The sequence below is a fragment of the Penicillium macrosclerotiorum genome (assembly GCF_028827735.1).
Source record: "Penicillium macrosclerotiorum strain IBT 26536 chromosome Unknown utg000006l_segment0_segment0, whole genome shotgun sequence".
NCBI lineage: Eukaryota > Fungi > Ascomycota > Eurotiomycetes > Eurotiales > Aspergillaceae > Penicillium > Penicillium macrosclerotiorum.
In genome coordinates, this window is record NW_026643085.1 from 928654 (window position 1) to 949121 (window position 20468).

The following is a 20468-nucleotide window of genomic DNA, read 5'->3' on the forward strand; positions in this document are numbered from 1 at the left end:
GAGAATCGCAAGGGAATCAATGCGCCATTGAAGGGACAACATCTCACAAGAGTTGCCGATCGGACGCGGGGCTTGATTGCTTTTCTTTATCGGTGTTGTGTGTTAGCTGTTGGAGAATAGGTGAGAAGCAACGGGAGCCTGTCGGCTTGTATCTCCCCAAAAAATGGGGGTATTTGCAATGAGGAATCCGGCCATCAAGAAGCTCAAGACGTCTTATGGTACGGTATCACCCCCTGAAAATTCACTGCAGCGAGGTAGTGAATCTGCCCTGTGTGCATAGAACAAGATCGATGGGTCTTCTCAAGACTTCTCAAAGGAAAGGAGGAATATTCCGATATCCAGGACTGACGAGTCCTTTCAATCTCAATGTTTCACCCTCTCAACGAGTCTGCACGACCAATTAGCTAAGATCGTAAGTCCACTTCAAGATAACAAGGCAACTTTACCGGAGAACGCTAATGCAGAATGTCATGAGCCAAGCAAGCAAAGCAACCAGCAAAACGGATGCAAGGGCCTTTTGTCGCACACAAATGCCGTCATTTCGAGGGTCCAGTTCCTGATTGACCTCCGCTTCAGTGCAAGAGCCCGTGACCTCCGACAAAGAGGCGAACGCCAGGCTCAGATTGGCAGAATCAAAGACAATGAAAAACAAGTCAAGTAAAATCAATCGTGCCTTGGCCGATGGAGAACGCAGGCCCAGGGGTTTCGAGGTATATTCGTCAAAAGTGATATAGACGAGATATACTAGGGCGACTGCATCAACAATGATTGCCATCAGCGCCGATGGACCCTGGCTACGATGACCTTCATTGGCCAAGTGTTGAATCGATCCACCCAAAGCCAGAGCAGAGAGAGAGAAGCACCACACAGTGAGTCGCAGGATCAAAGGCACAATTGGACTCTTCAACAATGAATTCTGAAAGCGTTTGATCCAAACCTCGCGCCTGCGCGCATTGATGTGCAACGGATGCTCAGGGCTGTCGCCGTTGAGTAATTTGCCTCGCCATGGCTCCAAGTAACTCCCATGATTATCATTCATCCAGTCTGGCGTAACTTCTTTGGCCTCGTGTCCATATTCCCGGGGGTATTGAATGGTGCGCGAGAAGGTTTTCCACCGCGACTCATGGTTTTGGGCGGCTCTTTCAAGGAGGGAGATGTCTTGTGTTTCCGAGTATTCCGGACCAGATGTTGCATACGGGGAGTGATTGTGCTGGGCGACTCGCGCATCATTTGGTTGGGAGGGCAGTAGACGATCGGTTGCTCTCGCATCCTCAACGTCGTCGTCAACATCTTCGACCGACCGAATCCAAGCTACGAACGAGGATTGTTAATCATTAAATACAGGTCTGCTATCTTCGGGTACCATTCATAGCTTACCAGGGAGCGTTCGCAAGGTAAAGTGCTGAGATCGGGTGACATCGTCCATCATTCGGCCTTCCGGAATGCGCGGTGTGGTGACTGGAAAGTCGGAGCCTCCGGTGCGAAGGATACTTGGTTGCGTATTGATACTCAGATGGGTGGCATTTGTAGTTGCCAAGTCGGTATCCGGAAGGATTTTATCGGGTACACTCTCGTTGACTCTCTCGTTGGATGTTTCGTTGGCAATACGCGCCGAAGCGTGGCCAGCCTTGGAGCTCTGCATCGGATCCACAGGAGCCTGGTTCAGGGGAGGGAAGGATCGGAGATGTCGAGAGATACCAACTCAAGCTCCGCATCCCCTTTCCAAGTAGACAGGGCGAAGATCAGAGGGATTGTCTAGTTGAATTGCCTGTGAAGGACGGGGGGAAATGGATCGTGGAGCAAGCGCCAGAAGCGAGGCTGGGAGCAAGTTTATCGCCGAGGATCAAGCGAAGTTCGCGGCAGAATGACGTCTCCCTGCTTACTTTCCACCCGTGATGGATCTTCGGCTCCCCTCGTTCCAAACAAAATAACAACACAAAGTCTCCAATTCTCCGGGCGCCCGGGACATAGGGCATGCTACTGCACATCGTGTCTACCTTCCCTGTCTTGCTGTTTTCTTTGCAATAGCCCTTCTTTCTGTTCTCGATAACCCCCTGTCCGTGACCCCACGCAATGCGCCTCTTCCTGATCCCCATTTCAACCCGACGGGCGTTGATCTACGCCCGTCCATTACGCAAAGACACAGCGAAAGAACTCTCCATGATCGATCGCGCCACAAGCAAAGCTGCAGAGACCTGGGCAAAGTGGGAGGAAGCAGAGAACGGGTGGAAGAAGCATCTGGTGACCTGGGGCAATCGAGTCCAACAACGTATCCCCTTTGAGGAATGGGGCCTCAAGAGCATTCCTTCTCTCAACTCCCAGCGCCGAATCGATGAAGAACATGGAAATAAGCAGATCGATGTGCTATATCCCGGAAATGCCGTGCGGTTGGAGCAAATCCCAATCATCCTGCGCAAGATCGCGACGGAAAGACAGGTCTTTCACAGAAAGAAGATGTGGTGGAGCTTTGGCATTGCGCCTCTTACAGCACCATTTGCACTGGTTCCAGTGTAGGTTTCTCAATAATTGAGACTACTTGGGGGGACTATTATGCTGACTGGGCTTCCTTCATGCAGGATCCCAAATATTCCATTTTTCTATATGGTATACCGAGGATGGTCTCATTGGCGCGGTATGATATACACCCCTAGGACCCTTTGCTCTTGCAACCGAAGTTAAGGGACTGACTAAGCTTTTTATCTGAATAGCATTGAACGGCTCGCGACACCTTGAGTTTCTGGTTGATAAGAATCTTTTAAAACCTGTGTCCTTACCCGAGTTGGAGCAGCTATATGCCAAGCGTGCATCGCGCGTACTGCACGCTACCCCGGTTGACGCCCCGCCCGAGGAGATGGTTGAAGGCATAGAGCAGAGTGATGATCGTCTCTTACTGAAGATGTCTGATGCTAGGAAGTTGGCTTCAATATTGGAGGCTCCAGAACTGGCACTGGAGGCTGAACGAGCCATCATTCAAGTCAGTGAACAGCTGGATGCAGAGAAGAGGCAGCAGAAAGAGGCGCAATCTAATCAAAAGAAAAACTCCTGAGTCGACGATCTTTTTGCCTTGGGGATGGAACCAATAGAGAATCACCCACTTCATATGTTTTTTTTTGACATCAATGTACCATAGCCCACAAATATCGGGCGAATTTATTCAATAGAGAATTTATTGACTCAACTCTAAGTCTATCCTTCGCCTCGTTCATTGATTGATAATCTAAACGATTGCATTTTCTTTCAATTGTGCAAAAGAACAGTTACCTAAACACTATATCATGTAAGCTAGTACGCGTACCAAGGTAAGAGGAACTTGGGCAGCCAGCCTCTCACCACTTCACCAGAAGAATTAATTCCGACCTATATCTAGGGAAATTCTTTGGACGTTGAGGTATTGAGTGTGGACCTCCACGCCTGTTTCAATATATAGCGCAAAGAATCCAAGTACAACGCTTCGCACATGAATGGCCGCACGATCACGAACTTGATGGGAGCAATGACAGGTATGATGGCTTCTAAATTAAGACTTGAAGTCCACAGACAACCTTTGCAGCCGCGAGGTAGGCCAAGAAGCGTCATTTATAATAGTTCTGGGCTCTGAAGGGGAACTATTGGAATCGTTGGAAATCGACTGCCGCGTCTTCTTAGCAAGGATAAAGTCAAAGTATGCGCGCATAGAAAGTCCAAGAATTTGTAAGAGAATGGGTATTAATTCGGTAAGAGATTTCATGCTTCGGTAACGATCTATGGCACTATTTCATATGGAGTCTTCATGGCCAATCTTCGGATCTACAGAGTACACTCTGACGAGAACTTCGAATGTAGCTTTCTATACTTGAGATAGGATAAATGTGTATTGGAGTATTTTGATTTTGTTCAGTTTCCTCAATCTTTGGATGGCTCAGAATGTACCTGATAATGCTTCAGTAGCTTGAATCTCAATACTTTTTTATCGCATAAAACTCGTCGCGTAGGACCGTGTACATGTCACAAGAATAGTCTGGCTATTTATGAATGAAAAATAAAAGATACATTATACATGAAAGCTTTAGTAAAGCTCTTGACATGTGCACTTTTCTTTTTGACCTTCAACTGGTATGGTAGAGAGTAAAATGATAAGAGCTCCTAAAAGGGGGGCTTGCGTGGTAAAGTGAGCTTTACTTTCTATCATTATACAACATCCCAGCACAGTCCAGTCTCTTCAGGTCGATGGCAATCTTCTTTCTCAAATGACAGGTGTTTTTCACCCGAACAACAACAGAGAACTGTGAAGTCTCGAAGGACTATCTGAGTCCCCAACCTCCAACCACCCTCCAAGATGCTACACGATCGGCCTCTTAGAACTGTCTATCGGAAGCTTTTAAACATTGCAAGTGAGCCCCCACTGGGAGAAAAAGGCCAGTCTTATTCCGGGTTGCCATTGCTGCTGCAGCCTAGGTTCACAGAGCCCTGGGCTGGTGACTGGAGCAATGAATTCGACTACTATGGCGAGGATGAAACATCTTTCCTTAGAGATGCTGAAGGCAGTGATGTTCATGTTTCTTTGTCCACAAGTGACAAGGTTTGCCTCATGAGCAATGTTGGCCAAGGAAGTTTCCGGCCTATGTCTGGCCAAACCGTCCAGAAGAAGCACCCAATGGCGGGTATGAAGAAGTTTTGGGAAGACTGGAACAAACTATTCGAAATATCAGATGAGCCAGAAAACCTTGTCAGCGAAGAAGAACGGCCTCAAGTTGAACTTTACATCGGCACCAAAGGTCAAGCTTCAGTCCAGGAGCAATCTCGGCGAGTTGTCATCCCACGTTGGCTTCACGATCCGCCAGTTAGTCAGTTTCGCTTCACTCAAAGGATCAACCAGGCAAGATGTGAAGCTCAGAAGAAGGAGTATGAGTCTCAGAACACAGCCAGCCAGACCGCCATGGAGGAACCCCCAGTTCCTACTTCTGTCCGTGGGATACATGAGCAGCTCTGGCAAGTCCTGGCTAACGACGCCAGGAAGCTTAGCTTAGATCAGAATGAGAATTTCGACATTGATTATGATATTGACAAGGCTATGATTGAGCTTGAGGACTTCCAGGAATGAGAGATAGAGGGCCGTGACCGAAGGACTGTCTCCATGATCAGGAAATAGAGTCGCAAGCTGGAACCGATATTGATACTGTGGACACAAAGATCAGAGTGTGCTTGCAGGATCTAGGATGAATGTCTTGTCATTTAAAGCATGCAAAAGAAAATAATATGGGCCTGATTATGAATTATTGAAATTGTTGAGCTTAAATTCACAAGAAGTAGACAAGTGGAGCTTATCACTGCCGCGCGGTTGTGTGGTAGACAACAATGACCTCAGATCCCCTGAAGGCGGACGGGCGGGTAAATCCGACCTTCCCCCCCCCAAAATCCCGCCCCGTCATCCACCTCCGCCTGATCACGATATCACGATGAGTGCCAAAAAGATCGAACAATGGGAAATTGAGAGATATTGGGAGATATTCTCCTCCCTTTCAAATGGCCAAGACCGTCTCAACAGCTCCCAGGCCGCCTCGGTGTTGCGCAACAGTCGCCTGCGTGATGACCAGCTCGAGAAGGTCTGGGACATTGCGGACGTCGATGGGGATGGAGAGTTAGACTTTGAGGAATTTTGCGTCGCAATGCGCCTGGTGTTTGACCTAGTCAACGGCGTATGTCAATTCCAAGCACTGCCCACCGTTTACCCTCATTGATTAGGACAAGGATCCGAACTGACATGGTTATAAACACAGGAATTACAAGAAGTTCCACCTGTGCTGCCCGACTGGCTCGTTCCAGAATCCAAGTCACATCTCGTCCAAGCCACGCGAGCATTGAATCGCCCAGAACAGTTCGAGCGGATAGAAGATGAGGATGAATCCCTTGGTCTAAAGGATGGGTTCGATTGGTACATGAAGCCCGCGGACAGGTCGAAATACGAAGAGATCTATAATGCCAGTCGGACTCAACGAGGTGACATAACATGTATGCTTTGTGTCTAGTCTCTTCTCGTTTTGCTTGCATCGCTAAGTTGGAATTGCAGTCGAATCTCTTCAACCGCTTTACGAATCGCTCGATGTCCCGGATACCGATATCCGCTCTGCTTGGAATCTTGTGAACCCCTCCGCCTCCCAAGCTATTAACAAAGATGCAACACTTGCTCTTCTCCACATCCTAAACTTCCGCCATGAGGGCTTCCGCATTCCCCGCACTATCCCCGCTTCGCTCCGTGCCTCATTTGAGAGCAACCAGATCGATTACCAAATTGACAATGCCCCTGCCCAGCGCTGGGGTGCAGATGGAAACCAGGAGACAAGGACTGGCCGCAAGGCCAAGTTCGGTGACACCTATCTCAGCCGGCTGGGAGTTGGTGGCAAAGGATCGTACCAACCGAAGGGTACCAACTTCAGCGACACGATCCAGGACGAGGAGTGGGAGAAAGTGCGGCTGCGTCGCGAACTGGCGGAGATGGAGGCGAAGCTTCAATCAGCCAACCAAGCTTCGGAAAATCGACGAGATCGTCCTCGTAACGATGGCCGGCCAAATTGGGTACTTGTCAAGAAAGAAGCCCTTCAGCTTTTGGAGTATAAGGAGCGCGAGTTGCGGGAACTTCGAGAAGGTGTGGGCCGGTCAAAGGAAGGCCAGGATTTGGAACGCTCCAGGGAGGACGTTAAGACCGTCGGTGACCAAGTCGAGGGCCTGAAAAGTCATCTCGCCCAGCGCAAGGGCGTTCTTGCGGACCTCCGTCAGCAGGTCGAAGAAGAGAGGAGCCGGCGATAGGCATCGGGCCTGGGCTTGTAGTGCTATTTGGCCCGGTCATTGATATTTTTATGTATAGCCATATTCCTGGCAGGGAGCTCCAGGCGCTCAATGGACTTTTATTACTCGTGTTTGAATTTGAGAAATTAACTGTAATGTGTGAATAATCTAAATCAAGTATTGTACAACGAACAGCTTATTCCGTGCTGCTCATATTGCGATGTAAGAAAGTTGAAACTTCTAGGGAAGCCCTGTTGAACATTATCATAGTAAGTTGGACCGGGGAAGTCCAACCGAAGACCGCAAAAAAGCGATGTCAACACATTAAAAAAAGGGAGACAAACCGAAAACAAAGCGTATATGTTTGCGCTGTGAGGAGCTGGAGGGAAAAAGCATTGAAGAAAGCAGAACTCAAGACATAAGACTCTCTCCAGCATCACGCTTGGTTTCAACAGCAACAAATGCAGCGCCACTTTGATCAAGACCCTTCTCAGCGCGGGCATAGGCTTCCTCGCTTCGATCTGTTAGAATTTCAAGCTCTTTATCGGACAGAATTGAAGCAGGGTCGGCTCCAGTCTCGAAGCGTTCAAACTCATCTTCACCGAGAACCTTGCGGAGCTCCTCAACATCTTGGGCGTTGGTAGTATCCAGTAATGATTTAAATTTCCCTTTTTGGATAACAAGGCGTTCGAGGCGGCGCTTGGAGTCTGCCTTTTCGAGTAGAGTCTGTTCAACGGTGCCCTTTGTTGCAAGACGATAGACAATCACAGGCTTGGTTTGTCCAATACGATGCGCTCGATCCTGCGCCTGTAAATCCTGCTGCGGATTCCAGTCCGAGTCAAAGAGAATGACCGTATCTGCTGCAGTAAGATTGATACCTTGACCGCCAGCCCGGGTGCTCAACAAAAAAATCTTGTGTTTCTTGTCCTTGTTAAAGGCTTTAATTTGAGCCTGTCGGTCTGCTTGGGCAATTGCACCGTCGATTCGGCAGCAGGGCCAACCACGTAGTTGGGTCGCCCAGTCTTCAATGATATCAAGCTGCGTTTTAAATTGCGAAAAAATAAGGATCTTGTGACCTCTTTTCAGGAGGCAGGGAATAAGACGGTCTAGCAGCAACATCTTGCCCGATGCTGACACGAGTGACTCGTCCACAGGGGAAGCTTCGTCCACCCAGGGCCAATAGAAGTTATGAGGCGAATTGCACGCAAGACGAGCTTGCAAAACAGGGTTCTGCATTTTCTTCTGGCTAATCTCTTTTTCTGTGCAGCTGGTTAGCTAGCCATAGATGATGAGGAGATGGGGCTGATTGGCACATACTGGCAAGCTTCAGATTGTTAGCTCTTTCGATCTCTTCTAGCTCGGTATCGCTCGGCTCGAAAGACTGTTCCTCCTCTTCCTCCACCCCTTGCTCCAGCATACGAAGCTTGGCATTAAACGCCCGATCTCCGATCTCCTTGTAGCTCGGAGGGGCTCGGCGACGTCTGCCTGGACCCGAACCATTGACTGGAGTGCCATTCCGGGTAGTTCTCTGGCTTTTATTCGGTGTTTCCGATTCATCACTTTCCCGACGACGCTTCAAGCTTTGGGAACGGGTGGGCGTGGGATTCTTAGAAGTCAGACGTTCGAGGGCTTTAGATTCGAGGTACTGGCGCCCGGTGCCATTAAGAATCTCTCGATATAGTTCTTTCTGCTCCGCGGTGAGTGGAGCATACAAAATGTACTCTCGTTTCTTAGGCAAGGAAGTTTCCACATCGGTCTTGACACGGCGCAGAAGGAAGGGTTTGAGAATAGAATGCATGGTGGTTACCAAATTGCGCTTTCGGCGTTCGATCACTTCTGCTTTTCCAGAGTCATCCAAAACAGATGAGAAATCAAACCAATTCTCGAAGCTTTTCAAATCATTGAAAATTTCCGGCAACAAAAAGTGCAGCAATGACCACAATTCAGAGATATTGTTTTGTAAAGGTGTGCCAGTGATCAATAGTCGGTTCGCAGAGTCGTAGCTCATCAACTCCTTAATCAAGCGGCAATTCATGTTCTTCAGGCGATGACCCTCATCCTGCATGATCAATTAGCTTTTCTTCTACATGATCCGTATCAAATGACGTACCACAACAATATAACGCCACTTGTATTGTCTGAGGAAGCTCGCATCATTTATGCAAATGTCGTACGAAGTACAAACGATAGGGAAATCCATTTTCCCTTGGTCCCGCAGCTTCATTTGTTTGCTGCGGATATTCGCGCGGTCCTCCTTGGTCCCGTGATAGAGCACAGTTTCAATATCTGGTGTCCATCGTTTAAATTCGTCGATCCAGTTGCTCAAGGTGCTCAGGGGTGCTGCAATTAAGTAAGGACCAGAAACATTGTTCTCTTTCATAAAGGCGAGCATGGAAATAGCTTGAACAGTCTTTCCGAGTCCCATTTCATCTGCAAGAATACCACACAGACCGTTCAACCACAGAGTTTTCATCCACTCTAGACCTTCGAGCTGGTATGTGCGCATCTTTCCACCCGTTACCAAGGCAGGCTGTTGGGTAGCGACAAGTTCTTGTCCACCCAGGGCCGTAGGATTGGCTTCATAATCTTCAGCAGCTTGCTCGAGTGCCTCTTGAACAGTTGGGTTATCCTCGGTGACCTCCACGTCTGCTTTCTTAAAGTAGCTGGAGATGGTATTTCCGTTCGACCCGGTCTTGCGTGGGCGACCTCTTTTCTTTCCAGTGCCCGAGTCGGCACCGGTGGATGCTTCCTCTGCAGCAGCCTCCTCCTTGACCCTAGTTCTTGTCGCACGGCGGTTGGTAGCCGCAGCACTGGGCTCGGCTTTCTGTTCTGCTGTTGTTTTCTTCTGTCTCGCAGCCTGTTGTCGGGCTTCTTCTTGCTGCTTCTTCATTTTTTCGGACATGATGGCAACAAATACCTGCAGTTTGATATCAGTCAGACTATGTACTGAGGAGCTAGCAAACAGAGATTGCAGCTTACAGAACTGGTTTTCAGCAAATGCATCAAAGCCTTAGCCTTTGTGTCCATGCCCTCTGTGTCTTCTGCATCCTGATCTGTATTTGATTGCTTGCGATCATCTCCAGTATGCTCCGTTCCATCGCTTTCATTTCGATCAACATCAACATCTTTCTCTGAGGGCGCTTGCTGCTCTTGAATCGTGAGTTCTGTCATGGGCGAAGAGGGGACTGTGGACTCGGGCTGAGTCGTCCCGGCGCGGGAATCGGTCGGAGTAATGGGAGAGTCTACCGCGGACATTGCGTCTCGGGGGAGAGGAAATTGGTTTAGTAAACGAGTGCGGTCGAGAAAGCGAGGAAAGAGTGCAGGAAATCGGGGGGTTCAAGTGAGGCGAAACGTCATTCCAGGGATAAGAATTCGCGACCAAACAAAATTTTGAAAAGATAAGAAATCGATTGGCGATCCTCTCAGTGAACCTCCAACCACTGTGCGCGAGATAAACGAACAAAATGACCGAAATCCGCGGCAAGTGCGCATTCAACAATAAATCGAAGTCGAGATGATGCCGAGAGCACGTTCGACGCGAAAATCCGCGTCGGTGCACGGACCTTGCTTTAATGAGTACAACAGGGTTCCGATCTACTTCGCGCATGTCCGCAGGACTTGGTTTACTATCTTTCCAATTGTGTTTTGATTGGTGTTTTGTTCGAATGATTGTCTATTAATGCATTATCATACACCTCAGGTATCATTATAGAAATATTATTACATGATCATCGTGACATAAACTCATTCCCTTAGCATCGGGCGTCATCCTCATCCGCAGGCAATAAGATCCACACAAGGTTCATCTTGTGCATCTTCGGGCCTTGGTTTTTCGACCAGATTGAGTGTGCTTGATAGCTTTGGGAATGGGAACCAGTTCAACCTCATCATCTGTGTCGTCAAAAAAGGCCTCCTGGTGTTTTTCATTGAAGTAGGTTACTTTTTCCAGCATTGCACTGATTGCATCGTCGTCAAGGTCGCCTTCCCCATTGTGATCATCGTGTGGAGGATGATCTGGGTCTAGACCGAGAGCCTTCGCAGATCGAGCCAGCTGCGCCCAGTCTTGTTCAACAGGATGAATATGCTCCCAGTACTGCTCAGGGACATCACGAGCCGTAGTAGAAATCTGTCCATCCTCTTCTACGGCTTGATCTGGCCAAGTCTCGCTTGTGGTTTGCTCCCTCTGTGCCTCGCGATAAGCCGTGGTCAGATTGAAGTTCACAGGAGTAACAAGAGGATTGCTTGCTTTTCCTGCGCCCATGGCCAACTCATCGCCTCGCGGCTCCTCATATACCCGAGAATAGTCGATGCCGGCACGCTCAATGAGCTGATCGGGGGTTGGACTTTCCGGAGCTTTCAGGTGAGAATAGGGTCCCTTATTGTACTTAAGCTTTTTGGTTCCCGGCTGAATGTATCTGTAAGGTCTGATGGTTTTTTCGCCGTTGCTCCAGAGGTCCCCGGCCAAAATTGTGGGCAGTTTACGCTGTTCCAGGAATCTCCAAGCTGCATGAAGCTCGCTCTTTTTGCAACTCAACAAATTTTGCCTCGTGTTGAGAATAAGGTTTCGAAAGGCACTTCTGGATATCTTTTGAAGGGCAAATTTGTCCGAGACCTGGCACTTGACGCTTTTATCCATACGCATGAGTTGCTTCAGCTGCTTGTCTCTCATAATCCTCAGGTGCATGTCCTCTTTATCCCTTTGCCTGTTCCGTTTTTCCAATGCTTCCTCGGCTCTTTTTTGTTCCCTGCGTGAGAATCCGAGCTTCTGGCAAGCACATTCCCACGTGATTTCTTCCAAGAGATTATCCATGATCTCTGCTTGAAGCGACGTACTTAAATCTGACCACTTAGGGTTGGGGCGCTATTGAAGAGATTTGTTAGAGCATTTTAACGGACTGCCAATATTCCATCAAATGTTACTGCAGGGGCCGGAGGATAAGAGCTGGACTCACATTTTCTCTCTCATCCCGGTGTACAAAACTTGACTCATCAAGATCACTATCCGAGAAGCTGAGATAAATTCCGTCTCCCCCAGGCCATTTTGGTGTCGAATCTTCCGTAAATCGTCGGTGTTGATCTTGAAACCCTGCAGTTCGAATTCGCTGTTCAATGGTACTTGCTGGTTTCCTTGTGGAGCTGGAAGGAGAAGCTTGGATCCCAAGTACAGTGAAAGCACGGCACTCATTTTTGACGGGTTTTTTCACCACAGATACAGTTGAAAGTTCCTCTTGCTGGGGAAAGTTACTTTCTGCTCGCGGGAGTTTTTTCTCTCTTTCCTCTCTAAGAGCACGCAAGTGATCCTCTCGTGTCCCCTGGGGTACTGACTCGTTCACGCACGTCAGGCTCGGGAAGGCAGCAGGAGGCAGGTTCGGGTTGAATTCAGGGACGTAAGGCCGCGCCGATGGGTGCCTTTGCCGTTTCCGAGATGATGCAGACGATTCCGCGAGCTCTTGAAGAGGTTCATCATTGGCGATCTTCTCACGGGATTCATGCATCGATCGAAGTAGATCTGAAGTTGTGCTCTCTGCCTCGGCTTCGCCATATCGCATTGGGGCGCGGATTGTAGAGCGTAGCTGCCTCTCGTTGTACATGGTGACTGTATATGTGGTAAGGCAAATTGAATGAAATTAGCACTTCATCTGGTTTTTTGCGCACCTTGAGACGAAGCTGCGCGGTTTTCACAGTGTTTGTTTTAGCGCACCTTCCACGCGATCAAGAGGAGAGAGAGAGAGAGAGAGAGAGGGAGGGAGAGACGAATAGTGTACTTTTTAAGATTTTGACACTGAGGCCTCAGCGCTATATCTTATGTGGGGTTTGAGTAGTACCTTATCAGGCATAAAGGAAAGTAGTTGAAAGAGATGGAAAATGAGAGGTGAAAAGACCTAGAAAGGATGATTGTGAGGATTGTGAGGAGTTAAAGGCGAAAGGGGAGTAATTGAGAAAGGAAGTATGAAAGATTTATTTGCAAGGTAGGAGCCTGTACGTGGCTTGGATGATGCTCTGGAGATTTTTATAACAGTCACGATAGATTTTCAAGATTGACATGTTTACGGACTTTGAAAAGTGGCAAAAACTACTGCTCTACTGCTCGGGGTGTTTTCGTCAAATAGCAACATCAGCGATAGTTGCAGTGTGTTAGCAAAGAATACAAAAAGATAGCCACCAAATCCCAAGTTTCGCTAACTTCAGGGTCCGTCTATGAGAGAGGCATGATCCAGAACTCTCGTTTCAGTTTCCATAGGGGTCAAATACGCGGAGAAGCCCCTAGACTCATCGGTCTAAGTTGCAGCATGATACCCCAAGGCGGCAAAGACTTGGCGAGAAACATAAAAGAGGAGATCATGCTACGCGGTCTTGGAATGGAGCAAATGGTCTCCGCGCACCGAGTAAATCCTCCTCCCCATCGACGTCCATCTCCGTATCAAGAATATCACTCTCTTCTTCTTTGCGATCCGCGAAACTGCGCTTCTTTGCCAGAACCACCGGCGGGACCGGAGGAGGAGCAAGCATTGTTGCTCCAAATTGTGGATTGATGCGTTTAGCCCTTTCAACATCGCGCTTGGCAGCGAGAATGGACTCAAATGCAGCGAGGATCCGCTTCAGTGGATCCTCGATGGAAATACAAAATCGATGTTGCTGGACCATATGAGTCGCGCGTATAGCATCCATGTTCAACATCACCATAATATAGGCTATTGCTACGGCTGCAGAGCGCTCATTGCCAGATTCGCAGAAGAGGAGGACCTTCCTCTTATCGGAGGATGAACAGTGGGAGGTCAGCGAGGTTGAGTTGGGGGCTCCATGACTAAGCGCATCCGTGCCTGCAAGGTGGTCGTTGATGCGGCGAATAGCACGAGGAAAGGCTGATATGAGCTCCTGGCTGTCCAGCACATCTATCGTGTCGGCCTGAATGCCAAGCGCAGCCGCGGCTTTATCACCGGAAAGTAGGCGCGCATGGGCAGAGTGGCGGTTGCGTATGGCGAGGAGAAGGGTGAATCCTTGTTTGCGGAGAAAATCGTAGTTTCTCAAGCATGAGAATGGACCCAGCGAGAGGAATGGTAGTACAGGCTGTGCCTCGCGGCGCATTTCGTAGTTCCACTGAGCGTAATTGAAACGGCGAGTGAACCCATCCAGAGATGTAAGGCTGAAGAACCCTGGACAGATAAAATCGCCCTCGGCAAATTGATGAGTACTTGCATTAAAGATCTTATTGTCGACAACAACGATCTCGCTCTCATCCTGAAGTTGCTCCATGTTGAAATAGTTCAGTGATGATTGCATTCCTGCTCCCGGAGGATACTTCGGGGCGGAAATATATTCCTGAGTGCGGACATAATGTGCATGACCACCATGGGACATGGGGGTTTCGGTTGAAGGGAGGAATTCAGACATAGTGTCTGATGGAGCTGACCGTGCTCAAGCAATGGGGCCGCAAGGTGTCGCGTGCTCAATCAAGGATTTTGGGAGAATGTTCAAAGGAGACAAGATGAAACAATTCACCAGCTTACATGCCCACGCTGTTGGCAGGACAAGCTTGCCCTATTTCCATCGGTAGGATCCGCGATAGACCTGTCACCACCCCCGCGGCGAATGACCAATGGCGACCAGCACCGGCAATGATATTTCTTTCGAGTAGTCAAAAATCAAGATGCCGTATCGAAGGTCGAGAAGGAGCTGCTCTTGACCCTGGTAATCCCTGGAGCTCTGCGGTTGTACAAAGAAACAGCCGGTGACTACGGAGGGGAGGTTGGTTTAACCTTCCAATGAGAAGCCGATCGCATGATGACATAAGACAACACTTGCCTGTCCCACACTTACGCCTCGATATATCAACCCGAACTACGTTATACGATTCTGATTTCAAGCCCCAGAAGGCTGGTCCTGGGGTGCTTTAGCCAAATGAAAGCGAAATATAACATATTATCAATCCTACTCGGAGGTTGTGCCAATCTCGAGACTTGTCCTAGAAAACGGGACTTGAATTACTATTGCGGGGAGTGGTCCTGTCATCGATTGTCGCATGAAGCAACGAAGCATCATGGGCAGAAATTATCGAATCTAAGGGAAAACTAAACAAAAAGATTGATGCCATAGAGACTAAGGTAGAGGGTAGGGGAACAATGGCATTTTCAGTGAAAGTTCTCGTTAATCTCAGCTGTCGACCGTGGATAAACAAATGAAGGCTGGGTACATCAATAAAAAAATCTGAACCTTGACAACATCATATCTCTGACATATTCTTTACAGGGGCTCGTTAGAAAAGATAATTGATGGAAGCTGTCTACCTATCTACTCTTTCTTCCGATGCTTGCGCCTATCCAGCCTGAGCGTCTTCTCCGTAGGTTACCAGGGCCGAAGACATGAGTCGACGAGCCGAATCACAGATCGACGGCAAAGAGGACCAACCAAGGCACAGAGAAGCAAATGTAACAATAGACCTGGTCGAACTGTTTGGCCTTGAGGGCTTGGGAGAAATCAAACGCCGGGTCAGCTGGCTTCAGATGCCAACACAACCGTTCGAGTCACCACATGCATCCCATGACTCTCCGTTTCCCGGAATTTAGAGCTGCGAAAGAGCATCATCGTGGAAGCCTATCCCGTATCGACAACACAAGGACCCAGTGGGACAAACCCACAGCATCAGGTCCACGCAAGGGCCCCGATCCCGCCACCAAAACCTCAAGACGACATCCATCCCATCTCCCATCTCCTCTTGCGCCGCGGAGCATAACAATCTCCATATCGTCATCTCCATAAAATCCGACCCCGAGAGCGTGTCGCCGCGCGCATTACAAATCCACTCTAGGCCGGACGTCGCGCATCCTATCTCCGAGATGTGACGTTGGCGACGGAGCTTGAGGCTGTCAGCCGTGTCGTGCATGAGTCATTCGTATTCCGCGGGCCCCGGGCGGCAGCCTTATGAGAATCGGGAGCCCGGAGGCGAGAGAGCAGGGTGAGGCTCAAGCGTTATGGATGGCCCGATTGGAGTCCGTTGGATATCGGCGGCCTCAGGTTTGGAGGTGGTTGCCTGAGCGGGAGTGTGGCTTGGCCCCTAGTTGCCCCGTTTCCCAGGCGCGGAATCTCGACCGAACTATAGTGATCTACCGGAACTACAAGTCTTGGCGAAGACAGTGGCATGATTCAACGATACGGTAATATTGAATTCACGACCACATATGGGACGATCAGTGAGCGGTTCAATAAGGCATTACAACTGTGGAGCTGTTGAAAGCTCGAGGCCGAAAAGGAAAGATGGGAAGAACACGAGTACTGCAGGTAGCAGATGGTATTTGACAAAAAGAAACGGACATGATCGAGAACATAATACACCTGGGGGTATAGGAGGTGAGACACCCCGGACTGGAAAGAAAACCGCCTGGCCCATTGAAAGTCACAACTCAAGCAAAACGCCATACTACCCCTATCAAATTGGGTAGGCAGCGGTCTTTAAGACTAGCCACCAGAGCCGAACCCAGATGCAGTAAACTGAAGGAGGGGGAACAGAAAAAAGACTAGAGGTAATTTTAAACCTCACAGCGGGAAGCCTTCTTTCTCTTCGGGAAAATAAACGCCAAGAGGATGCAAACAGCAAATTAATCACAGCCCATTAGTGGAGATATTAGAAAAAAAGCAAGAAGAAATTAGACTTGAGGAACCGTCTGGGGGGCTGGTGGCATGGGAGCAACGAGCTGAGGATCATGTTCGGGTGGCGGTTGTGGGATGGCTTGCTGCAAGCCCGCAACGATGCGCTCCAGCTCTTCCAGACGACGATCTTTCTCCTGGACCTCGCGGCGCAGTCGCTTCACCTCATTGTGCAGATCAACGCCGTTCTCATCGGTCTCTGCGAGGTCTCCGTTGGGTGAGTCATGCTTCCGCTTCATGCCAGTGGCGGGAAGTGAGTTGGCGCGCATGCCTTCCAGCTCATTGGCGCGATCCCAGGGCATGTCGACCAGGATAGAGGAGGGACCCCCGTCATCGGTGTGCATGTGGCGACGGCGAAGATGTTCTCGCAGGTTCTCTTGGCGAGTGAAACCATTACCTGTGCTGCGGTTGCAGTCGGCATACGGGCACATCAGAGGCTTCTTGGCGTCGGTGTTCTTCTTGTGGACCTCACGTTGGTGGCGAAGAAGACCGCCTGAGTAGGTGAAACCTTGGATTTTATCGCAGCCTGGTTCATAACACTTATAGGGTCGATCATGTTTATCCATATGTTTACTATGACGCGTTAGTGATGATTTCAAAGATGAGGAGAGGACGGAATGTACTTACTTCCATTCGCAGGGACGACGGAAGGTCGGGGGTGCGGCCTGGCAGTCGGGGTGGTCGCAATATATCTGGTTGTCGGCGTTCTTGGGGGGATCTCGTGCGCGTCGGACTGAGAGACGCGGACGCGCACCCTCCAGGAAAGCGAGAGTAGGCTGTTCGTTCATTCTGGCAATCGATGAAAGAGATTCGGTAGCGGACGCGAGGACTGAGGCGGCCACGCCGTGCGGAGCTTCACTTCGCGGACTAGGATAGTCAGACCCGTCTCCCATTTCGAGCTTGACCCCACACTAGCGGAGGGGGAGGTTGTGATGGAAGAGGAGATACCGACAAGACGCGTCCACGGGATTCACTCAAAACCACACAAAGGCGAACTCTGGGAGAGGGACAGGAGAAAGGCAAGAGGAGAGATGGTAAATAAAGGGAATCAGACACAACTAGAATCGAAGAAATGGACGCGACCAGCAGCTGGTGGCGATCGGGGAAGGTGAGGGGATCGGAGAATCGATGGATTGTAAAGAAGAGGAAGAGCCAAATTTCTCAGGTAGCAAGGCATCCCCCCCTCTTTATAGCCGGGGCAGGCAGAAACCGCCACCTGTGGCGCGCGGGTGGCGGTGTTCGGGTACCCGCGCTTCTCGGAGTTTCTGTGTTGCGCGGAGTTAACCGACCAGCTGAAGAAGTTCAGCAGGGCAAAAACGCAATCTGGCTTAAAAATCTATATAGTTCAAGTTGCATATGCAGGACCGGACCTGGGATGTGCTGGTCCTTTTGAATGTTTCCCCCTGCTCCGCCTAGCACTGCGGTACTTCTAGGTTGCCATTCCTGGTCCCCCACCGAGGATCCTGAATGCATTTGGCCACCGCTGGGAGAAAGTCGTGACTCATCCCCACTAGTGGTGACGGAGATCCTGGTACCAATGAGAATCGTGTAGTTCGCTGGTGTCGGGCCCAGTATTGGGTCTCCAGGGCCGTTGCCAACACCCGTCAGGCAGCCATTCTCCCTCAGAATAGGACAGGAAAGCAAGGTAAGACGATACAGGATTTTCGGTGGGCGAACCATCCACCCATCGGATGCGATCGACCTGAATGCACATCCAGCATCCGGCAGCAGTGTGGCGGTGACCTTCGGAGCCCTCGGGACACAGTCACGGGACCGGGGGATCTCCCATTAAGGTCACGTGGAGACTATTCAAGTTAGCTAAGCGCCATTCAATCCTCGGCATTCAGGCAGTGCTGCGTCTGGACTCCCCAAATGGGTTAACGGCTCGCATGGGGTTCGCGTTTACTGCGTCGTTAGTTTGTTCGATCTCCAGGCTACCAAATACTTACACCCTTTCCGTGTGGAGACTTTCTATTAAAAGACGGCCGAATCGGGGGTTCGACATGCAGGAAACGGCGGAAAGCTTGCGAATCTCGTCCCTGGTCTCAAGCTCGTCAGGGCTATGCACCAGAGCCTATCAAGATAGTCAAATGGCATTAGACTTATTCCTGAAGCCCCATCAACGATGGCTGTGGCCATGAAACGGAGTCCATCAGGCTTGGCTAGGATAGGCTACAAGAATCCTCATACGCCTCACTGGCATTTGCCATGATCTTCAGTCTTCAATCCAGATCGGCGAGGCTTGCAACAAGCCAAAGACCACCCCCATAAGTCAAAAAGCTTCAGGGTTGTAGAGCTTCAGAGCTTCACAGCGTCATTTCCTCTCCGGCTCTGCAAATGATCAATCACCCACTGCACTTCATCTGCCACAACGTCCGGCCGGATCAGATGCACGTTGTGGCCACAGTCTGGCAGGTGCACGAAATGCGTCGTCGAGGACAATCGAAGCTGCTCCTCCTTAAGCTCTTGGTCAATAGAATCCCATCGGTCTAGCAACTCCCGGAACGCTTGCCGCTGCGTAGTCGTTCCATTACCAACCGCTACGCCCGCCTCGTAGATGCGTTCGAAGTCTCGAGCGCTATTGCATCGAATCACACTGACCGGCCGGTCTCCGAGGGCCTGTCTCTGAAACTGATGCTTCTCCGCCAACGTCCGACAGACGTCCACGTAGGACTCGGCCTCCGCCTGCGCAGCGGCCGCCCCGCGCGCAATATCGATCGCTCGGTCCCGCCATTCGTCCCGCGTCAGTTGAGCGTCTGCCCGTAGTCCGGTCACCTGCGCCACCTTCAGGGCTCCTAGGACCGCTGTGATATTGGGATCCGGTAGCTGGAAATAGTCACACTGGCGCTCGGTGGAGCCGTCAGCGAGTACCAGCCCGGCGACCTCGTCATCGTACAGATGGACATACTCACGGGCTACAACGGCGCCATAGGAATGCGCAACCAGGACCAGCGGCGGCTGCAAATTTGTCGCCTGGAGAAGGCTGTGTAGCTCTTCCGCAGCCCTGACGGCCGTGCTCGCCCATCGCGGCGGGTCCGGTCTCGGGTCACTGTGGCCGAGGCCCGTACGGTCGTATAGAAAGACTCGAGCGAATCGGGCCACTAGTGGTGTCAGGGCTGTGTAGGACGATGCGACATCGCCAGCGCCGGCGAGCACGACGACCAGTGGGTCATGAGGCGCGCGGGGAGGCCCACTAATCGAGGTAAAGAAGCGGTGGGTGCCAATCGATACCATTGGCATCGCGGGCATGCTGAATGGCGGGGCGAGGGGCAACTGGGGCAGAGCTGAGCGCAGCAAAGCTGATCCAGGCGGTTTCAGGCAACTCAGGCAGGGTTTTTCGTTCGTTCAGGCCGTGTTCAGGAAGCACAAATCGGCAATGGGGAAAGGGGATTGCATAGGCCGCTGCCATGGCGTCTTTGGTCTCGTGGCACCCACACCGCCCATCAGGGTCTCTGGGAATTGGTCTTTCGCCCTAAAAGGCTCTAGTATGTCTCGTAGAACTTAGAACTCAGAAAGTATTAGTGACGTATACAGCAGTTATTAGCATTGCGGCCCAATGATCTCGGTTCTATGAAAAGATGTCAACACGGGCTCGGGCTCAGTAACATTGAATTGATATAGAGCCTAGGGCACTTTTTGATATTTTCGAAAATACATACATTGGCTTGTCGAAAATGACATTCCTTGTAGGTTATGCATAGTAACTAACATAATCGGTACCGGGAATCTACCTCTAGAGGGAAGCCGATCCAATGATGCCCAATCACTATCTCCTGGTCTTCATGGCCTAATGCTCTGGAGAATGTGTAACAGGGGCTCCGACGGTCGAAATCCCCTATGCCTACCCAAATATTCGTCTTTCCTGGTTTCCCGTTTCTTCCTCCCATTCTCCGTTATACTCGGAGACCCCAAATCGTCAATATCATATCGCGTAACCAGGTGTTATCCCGAGACGTAATCGATCACCTAGCGTTCTTCGGAGAGGAAAGGACTTCCAAATAACACAAAAAGGAGTTTGTTCAAGCGGCAGGAAATGTGCTTAATGTTAATCAAACTCCAGATTT

General features: G+C 50.1%; 9 protein-coding genes across 9 annotated transcripts; 3 read left to right on the forward strand and 6 right to left on the reverse strand.

The window, feature by feature from the left end:
• Positions 1-442: 442 nt before the first annotated feature.
• Positions 443-1642, reverse strand: N7462_005629 (phospholipase D regulator; the record flags this gene model as incomplete). Its single annotated transcript, XM_057077347.1, has 2 exons — positions 443-1311; positions 1378-1642. 2 exons carry the CDS (start codon positions 1640-1642, stop codon positions 443-445), a joined length of 1134 nt encoding a protein of 377 aa, XP_056932927.1.
• Positions 1643-2073: 431 nt separating this feature from the next.
• On the forward strand, positions 2074-3046 carry N7462_005630 (mitochondrial K+-H+ exchange-related family protein; the record flags this gene model as incomplete). The annotated part of the gene is made up of 3 exons (XM_057077348.1): positions 2074-2510; positions 2577-2632; positions 2709-3046. The coding sequence occupies 3 exons, from the start codon at positions 2074-2076 to the stop codon at positions 3044-3046; spliced, it is 831 nt and encodes a 276-aa protein (XP_056932928.1).
• A 1269-nt stretch (positions 3047-4315) lies between these two features.
• Positions 4316-5080, forward strand: N7462_005631 (uncharacterized protein; the record flags this gene model as incomplete). Its single annotated transcript, XM_057077349.1, has 1 exon — positions 4316-5080. One exon carries the CDS (start codon positions 4316-4318, stop codon positions 5078-5080), a length of 765 nt encoding a protein of 254 aa, XP_056932929.1.
• Positions 5081-5435: 355 nt separating this feature from the next.
• Positions 5436-6783, forward strand: end3 (cytoskeletal adaptor protein SagA; the record flags this gene model as incomplete). Its single annotated transcript, XM_057077350.1, has 3 exons — positions 5436-5675; positions 5757-5988; positions 6047-6783. 3 exons carry the CDS (start codon positions 5436-5438, stop codon positions 6781-6783), a joined length of 1209 nt encoding a protein of 402 aa, XP_056932930.1.
• A 390-nt stretch (positions 6784-7173) lies between these two features.
• Positions 7174-10017, reverse strand: N7462_005633 (putative SNF2 family helicase/ATPase PasG; the record flags this gene model as incomplete). Its single annotated transcript, XM_057077351.1, has 4 exons — positions 7174-8021; positions 8080-8821; positions 8873-9679; positions 9742-10017. 4 exons carry the CDS (start codon positions 10015-10017, stop codon positions 7174-7176), a joined length of 2673 nt encoding a protein of 890 aa, XP_056932931.1.
• A 547-nt stretch (positions 10018-10564) lies between these two features.
• N7462_005634 (uncharacterized protein) lies at positions 10565-12353 on the reverse strand (the record flags this gene model as incomplete). Its single annotated transcript, XM_057077352.1, has 2 exons — positions 10565-11623; positions 11715-12353. The coding sequence occupies 2 exons, from the start codon at positions 12351-12353 to the stop codon at positions 10565-10567; spliced, it is 1698 nt and encodes a 565-aa protein (XP_056932932.1).
• A 748-nt stretch (positions 12354-13101) lies between these two features.
• On the reverse strand, positions 13102-14154 carry N7462_005635 (dual specificity protein phosphatase family protein; the record flags this gene model as incomplete). Its single annotated transcript, XM_057077353.1, has 1 exon — positions 13102-14154. The coding sequence occupies one exon, from the start codon at positions 14152-14154 to the stop codon at positions 13102-13104; it is 1053 nt and encodes a 350-aa protein (XP_056932933.1).
• Positions 14155-16403: 2249 nt separating this feature from the next.
• N7462_005636 (putative C2H2 transcription factor) lies at positions 16404-17297 on the reverse strand (the record flags this gene model as incomplete). Its single annotated transcript, XM_057077354.1, has 2 exons — positions 16404-16977; positions 17032-17297. 2 exons carry the CDS (start codon positions 17295-17297, stop codon positions 16404-16406), a joined length of 840 nt encoding a protein of 279 aa, XP_056932934.1.
• A 1405-nt stretch (positions 17298-18702) lies between these two features.
• On the reverse strand, positions 18703-19653 carry N7462_005637 (alpha/beta fold hydrolase; the record flags this gene model as incomplete). Its single annotated transcript, XM_057077355.1, has 1 exon — positions 18703-19653. The coding sequence occupies one exon, from the start codon at positions 19651-19653 to the stop codon at positions 18703-18705; it is 951 nt and encodes a 316-aa protein (XP_056932935.1).
• Positions 19654-20468: the final 815 nt, after the last annotated feature.